At 48.2% G+C, this 25,135-nt stretch overlaps 1 protein-coding gene across 1 annotated transcript in view; it reads left to right on the top strand.

Annotated features, from left to right (window-relative positions):
* Positions 1-8,436: 8,436 nt before the first annotated feature.
* LOC308512654 (uncharacterized protein) overlaps positions 8,437-25,135 on the top strand; it is a gene marked incomplete at its 5' end in the record, with an annotated part of 52,093 nt that continues 35,394 nt past the window's right edge. The window contains 2 exons of the mRNA XM_081082253.1: positions 8,437-8,453; positions 8,825-8,999. Of these exons, the coding sequence (XP_080938379.1) occupies positions 8,437-8,453; positions 8,825-8,999 (192 nt within the window). The remainder of the gene's footprint in view (positions 8,454-8,824; positions 9,000-25,135) is intronic.

Here is a 25,135-nt window from a genome sequence, read left to right as displayed (position 1 = left end):
ATCAAACACCAGTTTTCTCATCCCCCTGGGGAGGAGTTAGTTGCCCTGTACACTTCAGATCATTCTTTTTTTGGGCCACCTTTCCCCTTAATCTTCATCTATCCCACTAATTTGGGACTTTCTCCTAATTGTGGAATGGCACCTTGCTTTGGAAAACTCAGAGTTTTCCCCTACCCTTGAGGAACACCCTCCACGTGATCTCTTCCTGGCCCTGGCCACGTAGTTGTTAGGTATCTTGGCAGTGCTGTTCATGGAACAGCTTTGGGTCAGTTGGACCCTCTATTTATTAGTGACCTTGGCCCTAACTCTTAACCTCTCTGGTCTAGGTTTCTCTGTCCATGCAACCATCCTAGCATTGTCTGTGAGGGTTCAATGAGGCAATGCAATATGTCCATCACCTAAGGTGCTCAGTGTGTTAATTCCTCACCAGCATACAGCTCTCCTCTGGGCAGGAGCCAGGGCAGGAGGGGTAGAAAAAGAATATTTGGGATTGTGTCTAGATGCTATTGAAGAAAACATGAAACCAGGCTCATAACAGCTATGATTTGAACAAACGATATTGTCAGAGGCCCAGGCAACCGGCGTTGCTTTTGCTGACCATGTCTCATGACTCAGTGTGGAGTCTGCTGTTAATAATTCCGGCTGTCACCCCCAAGACTTGGCCAATCTCAACATCCTTTTTGACATCTGCCCCTGAAATGACCTCAGGAAATGGTGAGGGTGGTCTCAGAGCAGAAAACTGGGCGCTCACTCCCGCCCTGGGTGACATTTCAGTAACACCGCAGACTTCAGGGCTGGAGGAGACATAGTAACAGATCTGCGTCCTGCCTCTCAGCTTCATCTCGCGTCTCCGCTGGTGGAGTCTAGAATCGGCTGATTAGCTGGGATCTCAGGAAACGATGGAAGAGCCCAAAACATGCAAATTGGTGATGGGGCAAAAACAGACGGTGCTGAGCTCACCGGGCGGTCTTTGCAGGCTCCGGGACCATTCACTAGGGCAGCCTGTGGCAGAGGGCCGGAAGGGAGCGCCACGCAGCTTGGAGCTCCTCACCTCCATTGGACGTGTGTGTGCCTTCCTCCTGCAGCGGCAGGACGCGCAGGGCCGGCACCTGCAGCTCGGGCCGCACCCCGCCCGCACACTCCACGCACCCCCTCCTCTGGGCTTGGCAGCAGGTGCCTTGCCTCCGGAGATCGCTTCCCATTAACTTTCCCATCTGACATAATAATGGAGAGAAAATGAAGAGATCCCATTAGTGGCTGGCTGGCTGGAGGGCGGGCGGAGGGCGCGGAGTCCGCACCCGAGCCGGAGCCGAGCGCCGGGAGCCTGTATTTTTAGCCAGATGCCGCGGAACTTGCTGGCGCTCCCCGGGCCACCGAGCAGATAACGGGGGAGGGGGAGCAGGGAGCCGGGCTCGGATTGCAGCGCGGGCGCCGGACGATGGCAGCGAGACAGGGCAGGTCCCGTCCAGACCCTGCGGTGAGTGACGACCTGCCCGCGGCCCGGTCGGCCGGGGACTCGGTGCGCAGGGGGCCGCCGCGTGGGCTTCGGGCCGCGGTTGCCCCTCGCTGGCCGCGGGCTCGGCGGCGCCAACTTTCGGGAGGGTGCGGGGACGCGCTCTGGGCGGCCGGGAGGCTTCCAGCAGAATCCAGAGGAAAATTCCTCTGGCCCGGAGGCTGCCGCGGCCGAGGGGCTGGGCCGGGAGGCGGCCCGGCAGCCAGCGGCGCAGGCGGAGCGCGGAGCCTCCGCACACGTTCCCGGAGGGGACCCGGGCGCGCGGGGCTGTAGCTGAGGCCACGTCCCCCTCGCTTGGAGGAGGGTCCCGCCGAGCGGATTCTGCTGGTGGGGCCTCCCGGGGCTGCCCCTCCCGGGGACCCAGCTGGCACAGCAGGGATGCCATGGACTTGGCCTTGGCCAGAGAAGGGACCGCCTCGTTCAAGGCGCTCCTGACCCCTAAATCTTAGCAACGCGATGGCCAGGAGGCCCAGAGGGAGCAGGCAATGAATGGGGGCGAGAGGAAGGGAGACCTGTTGGGTGCCCGGGAGCCTGGGGCTTGCCCAGCACCTTGTCATCCTCGCAGCACCCCCAGCAAGCTGTGTCGTTTCCTCATTTTAGCAAAGGGGACATGGAGGTTTGGGAACTTGTGCCAGGCAGAGCATCAAGTGGCAGAGCAGGGGTTCACACCAGGTCTTCCCCACGGCAGGGTCCACTCTGGCTTCCTACATCCCTGCAGCAGGCGATGGATGCAGGAGGAGCACAGGGAACAGATGGGTTTCCCCCAGCTTCACGGTTGTGTTGGGAGATAAGGCACCCAGGACTCCTGCTCACACAACGTTTCCTCAATGACACCTTTAATTTGTTCATTTTACCTTTGCCAATGGTCGTCTGCTTGGGGCGCCTGGAGGCACTGTATGAAGCTTTAACGGCACAACTTCTGGGAAGGAGGAGGAAAGAGCCCCCATGAAAACACACGCTGCCCCAGGGGTCCCTTGCTTCTCTGTGGTCAGTGGGATACAGGCAGGGCCGCACCGGTGGCTGGCTGGCTGGCTGGAGCCGCTTCCTGGGAGGCCTGCCGTGGGCTCCGGGGGGCAGCAGGCAGGAGTTCGGAGGAGCACCCAGATGTGGAGGGCAGGCGGACAGCGGAGCAGACGGCCCACATCCTGCTGTTGGGAATGCTGCCTGCTGTCCTCAGCCTGCTGGTCAGCTGCAGGGCCCGCAGGGAAAGGACCCGGACTCTTCTGGGGACTCTGACAATGACTTTGTCAAAGAAACTGCATTTTGCCCAAACAAGACCCTTTGGGGAAGAGATACCGCCGTATCGTGTTTACAGAAATGGATAATAGCTCAGTTCCCATTCATCTTTTGAGAAAGGAGTGTGGCACAAAAAGACCTTGAACAAGTAAGTCCTGCGTCGTCTGGGGGAACTTGGGCCACCTCAGGCCCCAGCGAAGGTGAGGGGCCTGTGCTCTCTTCCTCGGCCTGACACTGGACTTTGCCTGGCCTGTGTTTCTGAAACCTCCTGTGTTACAGGCACGCTGACATTTAGAGGGTGCCTCCGGCCTCCCCCTCCCGGGACACAGGAGCCCCCTGGGCTACTTCCTTTTTGCTATATTGATATCACCCCACTCAGGAAGTGCAAGTTTAATAATAGTCTGGGTGACTCAGGTAACCGCGGGTTCACCTCCCTTTTCCTGGGCAGCCCTGAGGGCAACTTGAGTCCCGGGAGGAATTCCCTTCCCTTCCCCACAACTTACTTCCTCCCAAAGTGGGCACAGCCCCCCAGCACAGGCGGAGGGCTCCTCCAGCCAGAGCTGAACTCTCGGAGCTGAACTTGTGAGGAATCGTGCGGGCACTAGAAGGTGATTGGCCCGTGAGGCAGTACAGCACCGGGGTTAAGAGAAGAACTGTGGAAGCAGACTCCCCAGATTTAAATGCTGGCCAAACCATGTATTAATTGTGACTTTGGATAAACTACTTACTTTCATTATGACTCATTCACCTCATCTGTGCAAAGGAGACAAAACCACCTGCCTGATGAGATTATTAGGGGGACCAAATGAATTAATTTAAGTAGAGTGCTTAAAACATAGTAAGAGCTTTATAAAACGTATTTTGGTATAAAAGGAATTTCAGGGAAATTACATGGATTAACCAGCAAAGCTGTTGGCTGGGGACACAACAGAATGTATTACCCCTCCCCTTCCCCCCCCCCCCCCCCCCCCCGCACAATGCAAGCACAAGCCATTTTCTCACAGGTAAACTAGATTAAAATGAAACTCAAGATGACGAAGGGGTAAGACACACATGGGCAGCCATGGTGGGGTGCCTAGGGAGGGGGACAGGTCCTTGGTGGTGATGCAGGACTTGGACATGTGGGCTGGTTTTCTGGACACCAGGGGCAGCCTCCGTGAGGTCCTCTAGTCTCTTCATGGACAGTGGGAGTCAGAGAGGGCTCTGATGTATCACAGCCCAGAGGTACTCTGGTTAGTGTGTCATTATTATTATTACTATTATTATTGTCATTGGTATTTTCCTGGCTACTATTTACTCAGGTACATATTCTAAAAGGGACGTAGTGTATTCTTTTGACTCCCTTTCTGTCCTATTGTATCAGATAGACCATTCCTGGAATCACCAGGAGATTGCACCTGGGACAGGTCATTGAATTGCAGGTAATTGAATTAGATAGATGGGGAGTATGGGCTCAGTAGAGCAAGATGGTGAGAATGTCTCTCATATTACAACGAAGGCCATTTGCTCCAGAGCTGGAACATTCCCCGGCACCTGGGTGGGGCACAGGGAATGCGTGTAGAGTGAATCAATGGGTGCATGCATGCACAGGGGACCTCTCTATAACTGAGTCACTTTGTTTTTCAAATCACGAGGGCAGGGACCGATATTCTGATGTATGATTGTCTCTCCCTTTGCTCTAGCAGGATCCTGGACTGGAAGTAGAACCTCAGTAAATATATTGTAGACTTACACTGAGTGATGCACAGTGAGAGAGGCACCATTATCCACAATTCACCGGTGAGGTACCCGGAGGATCCTGCTCATGTCCTGACTGCTCCATACCTAGAGAAGACCAGAGAGAAAGTGAAAAAGTCTTAGCCATGGAACTTCATTTCTAATTGTCTAGGTGACCTTAGTCAGGCACATTATTTCTGCCATCAATTTTATCATCAGCGAAAGGAAGGTCTAGGCTAGTGATGGCGAACCTATGACACGCGTGTCAGAGGGGACACGCGAACTCATTTTTTTGGTTGATTTTTCTTTGTTAAATGGCATTGAAATATATAAAATAAATATCAAAAATATAAGCCTTTGTTTTACTATGGTTGCAAATATCAAAAAGTTTCTATGTGTGACACCGCACCAGAGTTAAGTTAGGGTTTTTCAAAATGCTGACACGCCGAGCTCAAAAGGTTCGCCATCACTGGTCTGGGACAAGCTGATTCTTTTTTAGGGGCCTGCCTTGGCCTTGACACAGGGCTCAGGGGTCCGAGCTGGGATCTGTCGGGACCCTTTCTCTGCCATGGATTAACCGTTTGGTTGGCAAAGGCATGTGGCCAGCCCAGGCCCTACAATCTGTCGGGGCTGTCTAGACACCCTCAAGTTTGAAATTGCCGAGAATACACCTCAGGGTCAAGGGCACAGGCTTTAGTCAGGACCGATTTCCTGACTGTTAACTAACTAGAACTTGGGCAAGTCGTTAACCTCTCCAGACCTCAGTTCCATCACCTCTAGAATGGGGATAATAATGATACCTACCTCACCGGTTGCGATGAGGATTAAAAGACATTGTTAGTACACTTGCCCAGAGACTGGTAATAGTGTTATAATTTCATCATTATGTCATACAAACTGTGGAAACTGTTTGACCCTCTTCAGCCTAGTGTAGATCGGGTTTCCCTTACCCTCTGTCTGTGTGTCTGTCTGTTATAAATACGGTATTCTCCTTCACTTCCTAGCTTCAGGGCTTTGAACAGTCAAGCAGTATCATTAATAGATATTGCATCTATGTTTACCCACAGTTCTCAGGTTTTCATCCCAAATCCTATTATTGTGCTGTAGAAGATAGTTTGGTAGGTGGAATAGATGGGAGATATGTCCCTCTAACACTTTCATTCTTGGGGAATAATATAGTATTTTTCCTAATAGTTGGATATAGGAAAATACTACTATATATTTATACACACACACACACACACACACACACAGTACTTGACAGAATTTCTGAATCAGCAGGCACAACTAGACATTTTTCCGAGAGACTAAACCTTGAATCTGATTTCTCTGGGAAGCCAATAGATTGATCCTCATTTCTGAAATATTTCCTCCATCACAGGTAATCTTGCTGAGGAGCCTGGGGACAGTAAGTGCTCTGTATTTTGAACCAAGGGAGGTCTTAGCCTAGTCCAGTGATGGCGAACCTATAACACGCGTGTCAGAGGGGACACGTGAACTCATTTTTTTGGTTGATTTTTCTTTGTTAAATGGCATTTAAATATATAAAATAAATATCAAAAATATAAATCTTTGTTTTACTATGGTTGCAAATATCAAAAAATTTCTATATGTGACACGGCACCAGAGTTAAGTTAGGGTTTTTCAAAATGCTGACACGCCGAGCTCAGAAGGTTCGCCATCACTGGCCTAGTAGATACTTCATGTTTTGAAGGATTCAAAAGAGGTAGGAGATTTGGTCCCTGCCCCAAGAAGGAAACAACTTGGCCGGGGAGACAAGATGTGCATAAGTCAAATCACTTGAGAAAGAGGTATTTAAAATACATGAAAAAACAACAACAAAATCCAGCTCCCATTTCTAGATTTCAAGATGGTCAATCTTGAGTATCCAAGGACAACATCACAGAGGAGATAGGGGTGGTGTGCACCTTGAAGAAGGGAAAGATTGGAATTGGCGAATGAGAGTGACAGAGGGGGCTTCAGGGCCCTGGGAATCATCACGGTGTGGCCCTGGAGGCAGAAGAGATGGGGGTGCGGGGAGGGGGTGGGGCAGTGAGATCCCAGCGTGCCTACCTTGTGAACAGGCAGATGCAGAGCTTCTGGGAAGGGGTGGGGGAGGCAGGGGAAGGAATTGGTCTTCTAGAGCAGGTGTAGGCCTGAGATGGCTGGTGGGGAGGGCAGGGCAGCCCTCGCTGTGAAGGGGGTGTCTGTAATCTTTTCTGCCCCATATTGACTGTTTAATTGGCAGAGGCATGAACCCAGGCTTTTAATTGTAGAATCCTGGGGCTGTTGGCTGTAGATCTGAGGCTTCTGTGTTTAGGGCTGATCATCATTAGCATGCGTGTGAGTTTCCTGTGGCCGCTGCCATACATTACCGCAAATTTAGTGGCTTAAAACAACAGAAATGTATTCTTCCCAACGCCATGGTGGCTACAAGTCTGAAATCAAGGTAGGGGTGGGGCGTGTTCCCTCTGGAGGCTTTCAGGAGGGAGTGTTCTTTGCCTCTTCCAACTTCTGCCGGCTGCTGGCTTCCTTGGCTTGTAGCCGCATCACTTCTGTCTCTGCCTCTGTCTTTACATCGCCTTCTCTTCTGTGTATCTTCTCTGCTGTGGTTGTTTTTTTTTTTTTTTTTGAGTACTCACCTAAAGATAGGTTTTTATTGATTTGAGAGAGAGAGAGTAAGAGTGGGGGGTGGGGGGAGGAGAGAAGGCGGGAGAGAGAGAGGAACATCAATGTGAGAAAGAAACATTGATCAGTTGCCTCCTGGACATAACCCAACTGGGGATTGAACCTGCAACCTTTTGATGTATATGGGCCTGCTCCAACCAACTGAATCATCTAGCCAGGCCTCTGCTGCTTTTTGTTTTGTTTTGTAATTTTTATTATTTTTTATTGAATTTATTGGGTTGGCATTGGTTAATAAAATGATACACGTTTCAAGTGTTCTATAATCTGCTGTTTTTTATAAGGATACTTGCCATCGGATTTAGGGCTAACCTAGGTAATCTAGGGCAATTTCATCCCAAGACACATAACTCGATTACATCTGCAAAAACTCTCTTTCCAAATAAGTGACATTCACAAGTTCCAGGGATTAGGGTGCAGACATATCTTTTGGGGGGGGGCACCATTTAGCCCATTAGAACATGCTTGCTAAGGAGGGGAAGCATGAAGGAAGGAGACAGAGTGCCCCAAGGGGAGAAGGCACCATGAGGCACGGCTGGGTCCTCTGGTGGAGAGGCGCACGCCTATGGCCTGTCACGTGACAATCTTACCTGTCAAACTCTACCTGAGTAGGCACATGTGCTAAGCACTGTGCTCAGCACTTGTGCTGGTATAATAATTATGATAATATGTATTATTCCTTTTAGCTTCACAGCTGACATAATAATTATAATAACACATTTCCTGTTAGCTTCACAGCCAGGGGATGAGGAAGGCCTTATCCTCCTGCCTTACAGATATGGGAACAGGAGGTGCCTGAGAACATAGGGCCGAGCGACACGCAGGGGAGCTGCTCTGAGCCACCTCGCCCCTTCCAGGCCTGTGTTCTCCCACCATGCTTGTCTGCATTCGTCAGCTTTGGTTGTCCCCAGTGCTCACTCTCTCTGGCTGTCACTCATCCTTAATACAAACAGATGTTCCTGGGAGCAGCATCCTGAGAGGCTGGTGGAGGTGGCTGAGCGACAGATCTTTCAGGTTGAGCGGCACCTGCGAGTCAGAGCTCACATGCCGCTGGCAGCCGAGCAGGGAGGTTGAGCTCACTGGTTTCAGGGCCAGACTGCCTGCTTCAGAGCCCTGGCTGCGCCCTGACTGCCGTGTGACCCTGCACCAGCCCTTTCAGCCCTCTGTGTCTTGGTTCCCTCATCTGTACGTGGGGGCCACAATAGGACGTACCTTGGGTGTTCTGAATGAGGATTAAATGCGTATATGCGTGTGTGTAAATATATATTACCTGTAAAGCGATCATAATGGTTCTTAGTGCACAGTAAGTGCTATGTGCTGTTTACTTAAAAAACAAACCCGCCAAATAGCAGCCTGTGGGGCTTGCATCTGTGACTCGCTGACAGGGGCTACGTGATACAGCCACCTTAGTGAGGACAGAGAGCCCTTGGACCATCAAAGCAGTACGATACCAGGCTGTGCTGAGCATTCAGCTTCGAAAGGGGTCCCCTCTCAACGGCTGGTGCCACCTGTGTCCTGGCCAAGGGGCTCTGGACCCCATATCACACTTGGGTCCTATAGTGGGCACCACGGCGTCGTAACCGGAGGGTGCAAAGCTGCCTGCCACTGTGACCTCAGCCCTTTCTCGGCCCTTTCTCGGCCCTTTCTCGGCCCTTTCTCGGCCCTTTCTCGCAGCCCTGAGCTTGAGCGGGATCGTGAGGTTGTTACCCCGCAGAGCACACTCACAGCCTGTTCTTTCTCCTCGCAGGGCGATGCTGCTACCAGCTTCCTCAGGGCAGCAAGATCAGGGAACTTGGATAAAGCTTTGGATTACCTGCAGAATGGGGTAGACATTAACACCTGTAACCAGGTAAGTGGGATGGCGACAGGCACGTGGTCTCTGAAGAGTGGCTCTGGCCTGATGCCACTCCCTGAGAGTTTTAATCCGCTTCTATTAACCTTTTCCCGTGGCCTCAGAAATCCCCCAGGGCTTCCGCCTGCTGAAGGCCCTCGCCCGGCTGCTCACATCCCTGCCCCGGGCCGGGGCCCCACGGAGCAGGGCTGATGCCTGAACAGTGTGGGCTGGCCCCGGGCTCCATCCCCTGCCGCCTCTTCCCTTAGAAGTTGCCCTTGGTCCCTGCTGTGGCCTTAGAATATGTGGCTTTTGGAAGCGGGCAGGAGGAAGGGCTTTGAAGGATGGTGAGCCAATGGTGACATTGCATCTCCTTTGTCAGCAGCAGCCTTTGAGGACTCTCTGCAGGCTGAGAAGGAAGTAGTGATGCGGGCTCGCCCACAGGCTGTTGACAAAGGCGAGACTGGCTCCGTTGAGAACTGATGTGCCAGCTTCTCTGGAGGTTTCTGCTGCTAAGACCCAGAGCCTTGTTTTCTGGAGGGCATGCTGAGGAAACTGAGCCCATGCCGCCGGACTGGCTGGAGGGCAGGGCCAGCCCACGAGGAGGAATTGGCGGAATAGAGAGGAAATAAACCCCTAGCGTGAGAACAGGGTGCAGCTTGGGCTTGAGGATTGGGTGGCATTTGTTTGTTTTTGCCGATTAAGTTGTCCAGGCGCACGTGCTAATGCAGTTTCTAATTTAGAATACATTTACTCACTGTGACTTTTTTTTTAACCATTTAAACCATATAAAAATTGTTTTAAATGATGCTGAAATACACATAACTTAGAATTTACCATCTTAACCATTGTTAGTGTATGGCTGAGTGGCATTAAGTACATTCATATAGTGGTACAACCATCCCCACCCTCCATCCAGAGAACTCTTTCATCTTGCAAAACTGAACCTCTGCCACCATTAAGCAGTAGCACCCTATTCCTGCCTCTCCCCAGCCCCTAGCAACCAGTCTACTGTCTATCTATGAGCCTGACTTCTCTAGGCACCTCATATAAGTGGAGACATGCAGTATTTGTACTTGTGCGACTGGCTTATTTCAGGTAGCATGATGCCCTCCAGGTTCATCCATGGTGCAGTGGGCTGGATGACTTTTACAGGCCAGCGGGAAAATGCCCGGAACGCAGGTTCACTTTTCCACTGGCATGTGCCTCTGCCCTTTCCCTTCCCCCCCCCCTCCACCAGACTGTCCCCTCCCTCTTGCTTAAAATGCAAAATACCACTTGCTTTCTCTTCCTGGGCCAAGACCCCATTTGGATTCAGTTGGTCTCCTGTGGAAATTCACAGCTAAAAGGTCAGAGGGGATGGAGCGGGTGGTGTGTGATGGGAAACAGAAGTAGGTGTGTGGTAGGAGGCAGAGGCCCCTGGCAGTGAACTTCAGAGGGGAGGTGAAGCGTGTGGACTGCACTTCAGGTCAAAAACTGGATGAGGACGGGGGAAGCCCTCCTCCTCTTCTTTTGTCCCTCTGTCCAAATATACAACATGGACCGAAGGACATTCCTCACCAACCATGCAGAGCTGAAGGTTGGCCTTTGGAGAGCAGACTGAAACTCCGAAGCCATTTCTTTCGTGGGAAGAGGCGGTAAGAGTCAATCAAGTACGGGGCAGAGTGAGAGTCCCGGAGTGACTCAGGGAGGCATCCCAGGGACCCCTTGGACAGTACCCCAGAAGCAGCTGGAGGTCCTGTCGTCCCCACCCCAGCCCCGCCCCTGCCAGGGGAGGAAATTGGTCTCTCTCCCCAGGGGGATGCGTTTCTGGTGCCAGAGGCCAGGCCTGAGGCTGCCTCCGTTCAGCTCAGAGCTGCAGAGACCCAGTGCACCTCCTCTGCAGTGCAGTTTCCGGCCGGGGAGCTCCAAGCCTCAGAGGCCTTCCAAGGGTTAAGATGCCAGCTCTCAAAGGAATCCATTTAGCAGAAATGGGGACAACCGAACGCTCATAAGTCTTGAGCCAGGGCTCATTTTCGGTGTGAAATTGGAAGATTTTGATGACACCCGAGCAACGGCTTTGTCCTGATTGGCCTTCCCTGGGTGAGCCCTGAGCATAGCTGGCTTGTCCCTCTGCCTGCCGTCTCTCCTGAGAGCACTTCAGGGCAACCAGGCATTATTTGCACTTTATTGACACCACTTCCTATCGATCGATCGGCTCGGTGCCAGTGACAGGTCACGCCTGGCCCTGCTAGAGACTGAGGGGGGGCTCTGGCCTCAGACTGGAGACTGCAGTCCTGGCTCAGACCAGCCTTTTCTCTCAAAGAGCAGAAGGCTGCGAGCAAGGCAGTGGAGGTCAGAGGGAGTAAAAGGAAGCTTTCGCCCTAGTGCAGAGCCCCTGGCTGCTGGCTTAGTCCCGGCTCCCCAGATCCTGGCCCTGTGGGTCTTTGTCCAGTTCCGTGACTGTGCAGGGGCAGGGAGCTGCAGATGGGCTGCCCCCGGGGACTGCCAGCATTGCCCGAGCCTCATTCTGGTTTCACAGGGCATTATGGCTTTTGCTCTTGAGTGGAGAGTATGGGTAATATGGGGGAAGGACTATAGCAGCTGAACTTATGCCCTCATTAAACACATTAGTGCACCCATCGGGACAGTGCTGCTGCTGGGTAATGTTCACAGGGCTCGCATCCTAATGGCTCCAGCGCCTTTTACTCTTTAAAAACATCTACTCTTTAAAAACATCCACTCATTGTTTTGGGAAGATAAAAACAGGCTCTTGTCCTGGGGCCATGGCTTGAGAATGTGTTTTGCTTGAATCTTTTGAGCTGGTGGACTGTGACAGCAGCAGTACAGCAAATGCTGATCCTTATATAAGTAACACACTTTCAAATAGTATGTTTTGTGGAAAGAATGTATGCTGCTTGCCATAATAGGAAGTAATTACTCTAAGTGTGTGAAAAGAGGAACTCGGCTTATATAAGAGACATCTGAATATTCAGGGCAGTTTCCTTATTGCATAGATTGTGCCTACTCATTTTTATGATCATCATCATTATTATACTTAGAAAAAAGAACAAGTTCACACATAAGGACACACATGCGCACATGCACGCACCAAGATCTTTACATGAATGCTGGGTTCTTTCATTTATTCAAGCATTGCTCACGCTTTAGACCCATTGTCTTCAGCCAGTGTCTTCCTGTACATTTCCACCTGATATGGAGTGCTAAGCTTTAGGGATTTCATAGTAATAAAAAAAGTCCTGTCTTCATCTTCTTTGAACTGTAGTCCATTGGCAATGAGAACTATCAATCAAATAGCCACATGAATAGATATGCAAACCAAACTACATTAGGCACCGTGAAGGAAAGGCATAGGATTTTATGGGACTATATGAGAGATACTTGACCTAGAGATGGAGGTCAGAGAAGGCCGTTGTGTGGAAGAGATAGTTGAGCTAAGGGATGAGTAGGGGTGAGTGAGGTGAAGAAAGGGAAGAACATTCCAATCATAGAGAATAGCCTGTCCAACATCCCTGAGGCAGGAGAAACCTCGGAGAGTTTCAGGAAGGCCAAAGTGGCGGCAGTGCAAAGAGCAAGAAGGACCAGCAAGGCCGGAGAGAGCGGTTGGGATTGTGCTGGACCTTATATTCCAGGCAGGGGCACTCATCACAACAGTCTACAACGGGGACAGCGTGCCCCAGGGCCCGGGCAGTGTGTGTGTGTGCTGGTTTGTGTGCATTCTGTTAATCCTGTAGCTGCTGACTGAGAGGAAAGAGCTGCCGGAGGGGACAGAGCAGCAGCAGTGAGGGCAACTTAAGAGCTTGAGGCAATGGCTATTGACCAAGAGGAATGGAGGCATTTCAGCATTTAACAACCTGTACAGCCGTGTCGGCTTGTCCTGGCAGAATAGCCACCCTGCTTACAGATGTTCACAATTCTGACCTTTATCCTAAGAGCAGAGGGAAGGGAACCACAGACTCAAGCAGAGGAGTGACGTGACAGGAGGTGTGCTTTAAAGGACCACACTGGCTACTGTGCTGAAGGCATATGGAGGGGCCCAGAGGTGGATATGGGGGAGCCAGTTATGAGACTCTTACACTAGCCTGGGAGAGAAGTGTCGGTAGCTTGCATAAAGATTGTGAGTGTGGAGATGGAACAAGGTGAAGAGTCTCAGTGAGGAATTGGAGGCGGGAGGGCAGAGAAGGAGCCTGTGGGGATGACTTCTGAGAGGTCTGGCTTATTGAGAGGTGGAAGCACCATTCACTGAGACCAGGAACACTGGGGGGAGAGGGGGGACCCAGTGTGTGGAAATGCGGTAAGGGGATAAGAACAGGGTTGTGTGGAGGTTCTCCTAAGGAGTCTTTGGGACATTGGCGTGAAGACTGCTATATAGTAAGCAATGGGATATTTGAGCCTGGAATAGATAAAGATAGAGATTTGGAAGTCATTCAGCATTCGAGGAAGTCAAATGCTGGCGTTGGCTGATGAAAGCTGGGATGAGAGCATGTTGAATATAATCCCACCAGTGCCTTTGTGGGATCATTCCATATGTATTTATTAAACACCTACTCTGTGCCAGGTACTATTCCAAGCCCTGAGCAAGACAGACAAAATAGACCAAGTCTGTGCTCTCGTGGCAGTTATATGCTGGTAAAGAAGACAGACATAACCAAGAAAATGAACAAATGTATGTCAGCTAATGAGAAGTACCATGGAGGAGAAAGGGATTTTAGATGGGGTGGTTAAGGAAGGTCTCTCTAAGGGCACGACTTCTGAGAGACCAAGAGGAGCAAATAAGACCAAGTGGTTTCTGGGGGCAAGCATTCCTGGAAGAGGGGAAGCATGTGCAAAGGCTCTGGGGGCAGGAGTAAGCTTGGTTTGTTTGGGGAACAGCAGGAAGGACAGGTGGCTGCAGTGGAGTGATTCAGGGGAAAGTGGTGGGCGCGGAGGTGGGAGAAATTTTCAGGGCCAAATCTTGAAGGGCTTACGGGCCATAGTGAGGACTTGGATTCCACTATAAGGGGGATGGAAAGCCATTGGAAGGTTTTACACAAGGGATGTTCAATCTGATGTAGGTTTTTAAATGATCGCCCCGGTGCCGTGTGGAGAATAGTCTTGGTGCACTGGCACAGAAGCAGCGAGACTGGCCAGGAGGCTGAGGCAGTAGACCAGGTAGATCCAAGTGACGGCTTTGAGTAAGTAGGGACACTGGAGGTGGTGAAGCCAGAGGACTTGCCTCCCTGGGTTTGCTCTGTTGTTGCCCTGGCTACGGTGGTCTCAGCACACACAACACAAGGCTGTGTAGGGGCCAGGGGCTTGCTACTCAGCCTGAGCCCATGTCATTCTTGCCACTGCAAGAACCATGTACAATGGGATGATTCGTTCAAATCTCAGCTCAGAATCCATTGTGAAGACATATCTGATCCCCAGAGCCTGGAGGAATCTCTGCCTTTGCAATTGATTAGCATCTCTCTTGCAGCTCAGTGCAGCATGGTAATGTTGAACACATCTTACCTGTCCTAGTAGATGCTAAGCCATCTGAGAGTGAAGTCCATGACTGCCTATTCCTTATGGCGCCCAGGTTAGATCTCTACGTGCTCAATATTTGTTTGAATAAATGGCTACATAATCATGCACATTCTAATATCAGCTTCATATGTTCCATTTCCAGAATTATTGCTGGATTACTTAATCAAATCAAAATATTTTTATGGAGGCCATAGCAATTTAAAAGATACTTTCTGCAGTGAGCTGATTGATCTTACACATTTACCAGTTAGCCCCCCATAAAAAGAGAACAAGAGGAGAATGCTCAGGGCCTCTGTTCTCCTGAACTCCTAGAAATGTGGGGTCAAATTAGATGCTTCACTGGGAACCACCAGCTATAACTCCAGGGGCAAAAAAACTCATTATTTTAGTTTTCTGTTCTATTCTTATAATGCTAGCAAACACAGGCTCACTTGGCCTTCCTCATAGGAATGTTATTTGAGGCTCCAGGAGAAAATTCATGCCAAAAAGAGAAGCCTTGTTGTCTGCAGTGTTGGCATCAGGCGAGCTTTTGGAGCATTCCAGGCTCCTCCATCCCTATAGCCTGTCTTATTCTCTCCATAGTACTTATTGCTACCCAACTTAGGATGCATCTGTGTGCCTCTCCATTTTTCTGCATCTTCTCCCACTAAAATGTAGGCACCTCAAGGGGAAAGGACTTTATTTCATTCAATGCTCTTTTTCAGGATTCTGCCTGGCACATAGTAGGTGCGCATCAATTCAGTCAGTAGGTGTTAAGCCTCCCATAACCACCAATGCTTAGAGTTTATGTACTTGACGCGGAGCCCATGGAGGATTGCTCTAAGCACCACCACTTTGAGGAGTGTTGTGAAATAGTCATTCATAGGATAATGACTCTGTGGTTCTGATTCTGGCACTAGCCCCACTCGTCGAGTGTGTGGCAATATTTGCTGCAGTATCCAGAAGCTCGAGCATCTGAATATTCACAAAAACAGAAACCACTTCCAGTGCTAAAACACAGCCAGTGAAAGCATGTGAAGCCATGCTAGTCCCACGACGTTCCCTGAGTTCCCACCATGTACGTTTCACGTGCCCCCATCACTGCTGGGTACTTGTTTATCTTGAAGGTACAGGGTTTAGGCATTTCTAATAAATGGAGCACCTGTGGCAATAGTTTCTGCTGCAGAGTAATCTTTTGTACAGAAACCAAATGCCAAGTCTTTTGAGCAGGATTCCTGGGGCTCTGGTGATTGTGGTAATTGCTCCCATTCCAAATGATAGAATCTTAGCGCTTAGAGGTCATGGCATTCAAGTCTCTCATTGTGTGTCTCAGAAAGCGGAGGCCTAGAGGTTACTTCTGAGTATCATCTGAGCTTTATGACTCTGGGTTTGATGAGATGGGCTTGAGAAGACCACCTAAACTTCCTCTGCTCATTTATTTATTCCACAAACATGTGTGGGGCACTTACAAGGACCGAAGCACCTTGCTAGAGACTAAATTCATTTACCCCCTGCTCTCAAAGAACTCAGAGGTAGTGAAAGAAGTCCAGCTTGTACATAGAAGGTTACAAACTCAGTGTTGTAAGTGCCATGCAGAACAAGCACAGAGAATGTTTTCATTCATTTATCCATTGATTCAACAAATATTTATTAAGCTGCTCGAATATGCCATGTGCTGGCTGCTCAAAGCTGAGGGAGTCCCAGTGCCTGCTCTCACATTGCTTCTGGTCTGGGGTTAGTGGCTAAAATACTGATATCGCAGAGAAGGGTTTTGAAGGAAGAGTAGGGGTTTGCTGGGTGGAGAATTGGGGAAAGGAGAATGCAGCAGAAGGAATAGATTGTACAAAGGCAGGAGCAGTGAAGGTCACAGACAGCAAAGTAGGGGTAAATGAAATGAAAAGGGGTGAGGATGAAAGGCTACAAAGGTTATGTCAAGGTCAGTGTAGATAGAGAACCTGTTACTTTTCTCTGTCATCTTCTTTCTATTGGGAACTATTGACAGTTGTAGAAAAGGCATTCAACTACATAGTTCCCTAATTTTACCTTATATTAAGCCTTCCTAATATAATATGTTAATGCTAAGTCCTCACTTACTCCCTTCCAGAGGCTCTGGGGTAGCAATGAAGGAGAGAGAAGAGTATATTATTGAAATCCCTCCCCACCATGGGAAAGTGGTGGTCCATGATGGGCAGTTAAACAAGAGAAGCAAATAGATGCCCATGTCTGATACCATGGGTTCTTCTGAAGTTCTTACCAGGAAAGGTATTAGTGAAAAAGTTGGAACTTAAAAATCTCCATCTCCTGAATTATTTTAAATAGGTAAATTACTTCTGCATTTCAGCAGAAACAAACTGATGTTCATCTTGCTAGTTATAATGGCCAATTTACAGTTTTAAAGTAAGTTGATTACTTGTCATGAGTCAGAGTGTTTAATAATCACAGATTCCATTTCTACAGTATCTCTCCTTTCCTGAGCCTTTCCCTGGGCACGACCACCTTTAGTGCTCACATCACCCTGTGGGGTGGACAGAGCAGAAGCAGGACAAGTGAGGCCAGTGAGACTCAGAGAGGCGAAGAGCTGAAGAGTCTTCCTGAACTAGAGTCTGTGTCTGGGTCTCCCAGCCCGAGTCTCTCCACTGCACCCTACAGGTGGACTTGGGACTTGCAGCAGAGCCCTTGAGTCCCCTGAGCCACCTTCCTTGAATTGGTTTCCTTTCCCCTTCCTTCTTGGTGAAGGAGGAGTTAAATGACCAATTCAGTTATATGAAGATGCCTGTTTGTAATGACAATGGGACATCTCTGGGATCCTAGGAATGAGGAAAAGTGTGAAGAGCATCATCAAGAATGGTCTGGAAAACATTGCAAGGAAAAGTGCATGCCCCCCCATCCCCCATCCCCCCCCCCCACACACACACACACACTCCCCTTTAAGGTTTGATTGCTGTGAATTTACAGTGTGGAGACCTGATGTGATATGCCTCCTCCTGGGAGACTAAGAAAGAAGATCGTGCTGTGTGTGTGTGTCAGGCTGTACGAATGTGCATTCAGTTCTGCAGAGTCCTATGGACCATGCACTGTGTGCCAGGCCCCATGCTAGGACCTAAGCTACAAAGGCAAGATAATAGAACCTCAGAAATCCTACCCATTGAAAGACGCAGACACAAGAGCAGATAGATGCAATTCCACTTAATAAGGGGCCTTGCTAGAGTTCTTGTCGAGTGTCATGGGAACAGTTCGCTTTTGGGGGCTAGAAATAGGGTATGGCGTGCCGAAGAGAGAGGGGCAGGACAAGTGACAGAGAACAAGGACATTTGATCTGGGCCTTGGAGGAAGAGTTGCCTCGCTGGTTTTTAGAGGAAATGTTAAACCCAGTGCCTACTCTTTTTGGTCGGAATGGACCATGCATGTACGTTTGCCTGGGATTATTTCCATCTGATTGTGAATTCCTTGATATAATTTCTTTTGTCATTTTTGACAATCATGTCCCTGATCTTAACTGTTTTGTAATTTTTTAATTTAACAACAAAATTCATCAGTGGTGGTTATTTAAAAGTGCATACTATACAGAAATACATAGTCTTCTGTAAGTCTTAAGTCTTCTCCTGTACGCCAACTCTCTGTGAACAGCTGGGTGTGAATCTTGTCAGACCTTTTTCTGTGCATCTCTACATGCATATCTTAATTGCTTTCTGGGAGCCGTTACATAGTTTTATTCTGGAATTGTGGAATGAAGAGGAAGCTAGGAGACAGAGCAGTTCTAATGTTTTGAAGATACAAAGATTGAGGCCCGGGGAGGTGAAGTGAGGAGGACTGGTGGGGAGGACGGTGTAAAGGCCTCGATTCCTTATCTACTGTACTTTTCCCCGAACCCCACTGCCCTGCTTCTGAAGGTCTGGCTCCTTTTCTCTTTTTAGAGGAATGCCAAGATCTCGGACATAGAAACTGTTTCTAGTCCATAGGAGATATTCTTAGCTGCTGAGCTGAATTTCAAAGTCCCGTTCTCTCATTAACTTGAGCTCACACTTCCTCCTCCAGTCTCCCAGAGGGCCCCAAGCCCTGCAGCTGATCTGCTCTGAGCCCTGGCACTTCGCAGAGCGTGGAGGCTGTGTAGGTTTTTTAACTGAGAGTAGAGAGGAGATGATCCGGGGTTGATTCATCTCCTTGCACAGCTCTGGAATAGTTGTGGGTTCCTTTCTTTTTTTAAAATAGATAATGAAAAGGATTAGCGTGTCTTTCCTCCTCATAAAAATATCTAGTAAACTATGAGTCTTCAGAGCTACCTGGATGGGCCTAAATTTAGATCGCAATAAAACAAAGGAGGGGAAGTGCTTGGATCCAGTCTTGTTCCGTTCCATCTGCATCACCTCTTTCTTTCCGAGTTCGTCCTTTCCTCTCTGTTTCTGCTCTTATTCTGCTTTCCCCATCCCTGGAAAAGGGGCAGGTTGGCAAAGGAGATAAGATGTCCTTTTCCGCCAGGGTTATGGCAGTTGCTCCAGTCCGTCTGGCTTCTGATCCATTAGCTCCCAGAATCATATATCTTTAGCAGACCTAGCCCACCAAGCAGTGTCTGCGGAGCCAGCCGTATCTGGGTGAGAAAGAGGCTGCAGGTGGGATGGCCCTGCAGAACCCGACACCTGTCCTCCCAGAGAGGCTTCCCAATCAGCTGGTTCCCACGTGGGGCTGCAGGCTGCTCTTCTGTCATCGTTTGGTGGCACTCCAGGGTTTTCATCCTGGAATAATCTCTGAACTCTGGTAAGGCTTGCACCTCTCCATTAGACATGAGGTATGTCTGCTCAGCTCCTCACATTGGCTCTGAGTTGTGAGACATGCAGAAACCCTGACAGCCACCCATCCTCTACTGCCCTAGCCCAGCGGTCGGCAAACTCATTAGTCAACAGAGCCAAATATCAACAGTACTTCAAAATAGACTCGCCCAGGCCGAAAACCGACTTCTGTGCATGGGCCACGAAGTTTCAATCACACTGTACACACGCCTGCACGTGGTATTTTGTGGAAGAGCCACACTCAAGGGGCCAAAGAGCCGCATGTGGCTCATGAGCTGCAGTTTGCCGACCACGGCCCTAGCCAGAGCCCAGAGTTATACCCTGCCTCTGCCTCTTCCACCACTACTCTCTCCTACCTCCATTTTCTTCTTTAAAAATTTAATTAGTTTTGAACATATAAAAAATGTTGCAAGAACAGTACAAAGAACTCCCACACCTCTTTCACCCAGGTTCTCTGTTACCATTTTACTGCATTTGTTCTATCCTCTCTCTCTCTCTTATCTATCTATTACCTACCTATAATATATACTATATATGATGTAATTCCCATCACCCTAAACATTTCAGTGTGCACCACCCAAAAGTAAGGACACTTTCCCACATAACTATCCTACTAGCCTTCCGATCAGGAAATCAACATTGATTAACACAACCACCCACAGATTCCATTAACATTTGCCAACTGTCCCAACAATGAGAGATTGTTGTCCCTCTCCCTCCCTCCCCTTCTCTCTCTCTTCCTCGCTCCATCCTTTCCCCTTCATTCTTCCTCCTTAAACTCTCCTTCTATCTCTATCTTTATCTCTATCTCTATCTCTATCTCTATCTCTATCTCTATCTCTATCTCCATCTCCATCTCCATCTCCATCTCCATCTCCATCTCCATCTCCATCTCCATCTCCATCTCCATCTCTATCTCTATCTCTATCTCTATCTCTGTCTCTATCTTCTCCATCTCCATCTCCATCTCCATCTCCATCTCCATCTCCATCTCCATCTCCATCTCCATCTCCATCCCCAATCCTCTCTGTCCCAGGAGTCTATCTAGAACACACTGTACTCAGTTGTCATGTCTCATTAGTTTCCTTCAACATGAAACACTTCCTCAGCCTTTGCCTGGTTCTCATGTTTATGACAGTCTTCCATTCCGTAATTTGAACCTCAACTGTGCCTGCTGATGTTTCCTTATGACCCAACTAAGGCAGTGCATTTCTGGTAGGAATACCCCAGAAATTATGCTCCCTTTCTACCCCTCCTGATATTAACCCTGATCACCTAGTGCAGTGGTAGGCAAACTCATTAGTCAACAGAGCCAAATACCAACAGTACAATGATTGAAATTTCTTTTGAGAGCCAAATTTTTTAAACTTAAACTATATAGGTATATACACTGTTATTAACTTAATTAGGGTACTCCTAAGGCTTAGGAAGAGCCACACTCAAGGGGCCAAAGAGCCGCATGTGGCTCGTGGGCCACAGTTTGCCAACCACAGACCTAGTGAAGTTGGTGTCTACCAAGTTTTTCTACTACACAATTATTGATTTTTTTCCCTTTGTAGTTTATCAGTATTTTGTTGGTGTGTGTGTGTTGGTGGGTGGGTGGGTGGGGGGGAATATTCTGATGTAATGCCAATACCCTGTTCCTCATCACATTTCCAGCCACCAGCCTTGGCATACATTTGTCTTCTACCTGTATTAACTACCACTATGAGATTCCAAAGAGTGAGTCTCCATCTCTGTCATTTATTCTACATTTATTAGCTGGCATTCTACGAAAGGATAAGCTTTTCCTCCTCCCTCATTGATTCGTTGTGGGTTTTATCCCCCCCATTATATATTTCTATCTGTGCAGAGCCATGGGTTTTTACTTTATTTGATGGGTAGTAATATCATATGCTAGTTTTTCATTTTGATGTTCAAAGCTTAATTAAGCCAATAGGAGCCCTTTCAATCATCTGGCTTCTTTGTTCTTTGATGTGTCTTCAACATTCTTGGAGCGTGTTCTTACTTTTTGGCACAAGTTGTCCCAGGGCCATTTTGTACTTTCCCTACCCTGACCCTGGACCAGCCATTTTACCAAGGTTCCTTTCAGTGGAGGATGATATTTAGACACCAAAATATGGTCACTTGATGTGCCCATTGCTGCCGGTTGCTGCATGTGCCTGAGTGTATGCACACATCTGTAACTATTTCTACATCTATCTAGGTACATGCATTTTAAACATCCATGGCAGCATGCCAATACTTCCCATTCTAGTCTGACACCTCAGAGTTATGTCTTTCCAAGTTTGTGAGTCCCTACGAACAGTGAGAAACATGATTCCTACTAATTCGCATCATCCTCTACATATTTATTTACAATATCCAAACCACACCAGAGTAGCCCTCCTCTTTCTCACACACCAGACGTACTTCTGCCCCAGCCTCTGCAGGGAACCCCCTGGTTCACAGCCCTGCTTCCTCAGATGCCCACATCCCTGAGCTGGGAGGGAAAGGGAGGGAAGGCAAGGAAGAGAGGGGAAGGTGGAAAACTCTCATTCACTTTTGATTTCATTTCTGTTTTGGCTGAAAATTTAGTGCAGGCAATTTGGGGAAAGAAATCAAAATTTATATTGTTGTAGTAGTGCTTTTGCTAGCTGCTTAATTCATTTCCTCATCTAGTCATCCCACAGTGATGGTCACTCCCTCTTTCCTTTCTCATCTCTTGTTTGTTCATCATCTCTTGTTTGTTCATCATCTCCTCTGCCTTCCTTGGTTTCCATGGTCTTTGCCTTTTTTCTTCCCTTATTTTTTCTCTCTTTCCCATCAATTTCAGGATTTGAAAGGATTCAGAGTCCTTTCAATTCTTTTTTTTTCCTCTTCATAAACTGTGCTTAATTCTTATTTGCTATTCTGTTTCAGGGCTGTAGACTTGCAAATATATAATGTAAGTGATGTTGCTTCACAAATAGAAACCAATAATAGAGCAAAGATAGAGGTCACAAATGTACGGGCTGGTTGGTACTTGGGGAATTAAAAATAACATTCTATATAATAAAAGGCTAAAATGCAAATCGACTGAATGGTGGAACGACCAGTCAGTCGCTATGATGTGCACTGACCACCAGGAGGCAAACACTCAAGCTGGGCTCATGGCTGTTGAGCGCAGTGGCAGTGGCAGGAGCCCCTCTTGCCTCTGTGGCAGTGCTAAGGACCCCTTGGGGGATGTCCACCTGCCGGCTTAGGCCAGCTCCCTGCGGGGTCCTGGACTGTGAAAGGATTCAGGCCAGTCTGAGAGACCCCCTCCCCAGTGCATGAATGTCATGCACCGGGCCTGTAGTAGAATATAATACTTATCTTCTCTCAACAGATATAACAAACAAAAGAGAATCCAGATTGAATAGCAAAGTGTGAGATTAAATATAAAGACCTACACATTTCCACATATACATCCTCGATCTTCTGATTGGTTCTTTACTGGCCACACGGGTAAAGTGAAGTGTGGCATGAAGGCAAAGTTATCTTTCTTTGTTCACTCTTGGGTCCTCAGACTTCTTGGCTTTCTCTGCTACTGCTCTTGGCTTATTCTTTCCAGGACTCTAGTCCTTTCCTTCTCCTTTAAAATATGTTTTCCCGTGCTCCATTGCCTCTGAGACTGGTTAGATAGCAGCCAACTAATCTGAGAAACTGAACCAGTAACATGGTAGTTTATGAATAAAATGGTCATACTTTCTAATACTACATTAGCACATTACCCTCTGGAAATGCACTGCTTAACTCAAAGAAAGCGGGTGGTGGACTGAAATAATGAGTGTCAGGGGTGTGGGGTAGGAAGGGGCAGGTGAGCCTTGAGGTCCTCGGGACACAGCGTGAGGCTGCCAGTCCATGGAGGCTGTGTTTGCAGGTAAAAATAAATGCCTATGAGAATAGCAATGCAAGGGCTGTGTGTCTGCCCAAGAATGTAACCATCAGCTTTTGAAATGTTCTTTCAGTTTTGAAAGAGATGTAGGATCTTAGGGTACCACATCCTTTCTATTTGAAACCGTCCTCTGCTGAGGACAGGATAAGAGTTAAATTTCCTATGACATGTCTACTGTATTTGTACATTTAGAAATCAATTAGTGTAATTGGGGCAATCAGAGATGCGAAACAGAAGAATGATTTGCTGAGAACAAATGTCTGGAATTGTGTATTTTGCCAATGGAATTTCTCACAGTTGGTACAAGAAAATACTCCAAATTAAATCATTCAGGCTGAATATGACTTTTTTTCTTCTTTTGAAAAATGTTAAAACAAACACCGCCTGGCTGAGATCTCCTCCAACTCCCACCACACAGATTGCTTCTCAGACAAATCCTCTAAATTGACATTTTACCTGAAAAAGAACAAAGGCGGATGAAAAATTCTAGGTGTGTGTGCTTGGCATGAATATTTTTGCCAAAAATAAAAAAGGAACCTTAAAGGATTGTCCGCTGTATTAGAACCATGTGGAATGGGATCATGTGGGGCTAGTGAGCCTCAGAGGCTCAGTATAAGGAGCATGTAGGAGGTAAAAAGCTTCCAAGAACATTGCTCCCACCCTACCAATGAGAAAAGGCTGGACGTTATACTAAATGATAATTTTTCCTGACCCTGTCAGAGGGCTGACAGGGTCAGCCACGTTAACTGGAATCCAAGGAGGGACAAGAAGCCCCTCCAAGGAGAGGGCCACAGTTTCATCTTTGGCAGAGAATAGAAGAAAGAGGTGGAGACCATACAAGCTAAAATCAAAACAAATTCTTAGAGGCCAAATGGGGTCCAGTGTGTCTGTGACAAGATTTTCTCCACAGGCCTCCATGAGGTGCTCATGAGAAATATAGGGATAAGTTAGGATACCAGACTATGGAGGCGAGAGGCATGCGTGTGTGTGTGTGTGTGTGTGTGTGTGTGTGTGTGTGTGTGAATAACAGACAAAGCTTTGCCCGCTTCTCTAGACTCTTCCTTCATGTGAAGCAAAAGCACACCCTCTCACCTTCAGACCACAGGCAAAAATTCGTTCTCCATGGGATGGAATAGAAACAAACTCCTCTGCCCTGGGGAAGGGAGGAAACAGTCCTGCCCCAGGTCACAGGCAGAGATCCAGGGCTGCCCTGGGAAAGGTAGAGGCAAAACCCTCTACTCCTGGGCAAGGGCAGGAAACAATCCTGGACCAGGATTCTCCACTAACAAGGAGACCTTATTCCTCTGTTATTACTGGAGGGAGAGCAATCAACTTCCACACAAGACCAAGTGTAGAAATAAGGGGAAGGAATGCTAAAACAAACAAAAATAATCCAATTCAGTCAGGCTGTGTGCCTGACTGAAGCTGGACCAGGATTAAAAGGAACTTCTGTACCCTCTCACATCTCAGCATCTTGTTATAAGGAAGAGCATGCCCCTGCTGGGAGAGGGGCGAGAACAGAGAGAAAGACCCCATTTTGAGGCACAGGCGTGCAGAGATAGCTGGAAGCTGAGGGGAGATTGAGAAAACAGAAAAACCCTGTCACCCAGCTCCTCCTCTAAGCTCAAGGTAACAGCAGCCTACTTCTAGAGGAATTTGAAGACTGTGGTATACTAAAGGTAATAACAAAATCCAGACCTAGGTCAACTCTTGATTAGATTGATTCAGCTCCCCCATCCCCACCCACTCCCTGCTATACTAAAACTTCACAAAAGAAGAGGCATGTCCATTTCTATGCATGAATGCTATTTACTTCAATGTCTATTGCTCTTTCTGCACATAATGTCTGGCATGCAATTAAAAATTATAACACACACATAATAAAAAAAATTATTGTCAAGAGACAAAATAATCAATAGAACCAGACTCAGAGATGACCTAGATATTGGAACTATGAGATGGACTTTAAAATAACTTGGATTAAT

Source organism: Myotis nattereri, assembly GCF_964212035.1.
Source record: "Myotis nattereri genome assembly, chromosome: 2".
Taxonomy (NCBI): domain Eukaryota; kingdom Metazoa; phylum Chordata; class Mammalia; order Chiroptera; family Vespertilionidae; genus Myotis; species Myotis nattereri.
This window is presented reverse-complemented; position numbering and strand designations above follow the sequence as displayed.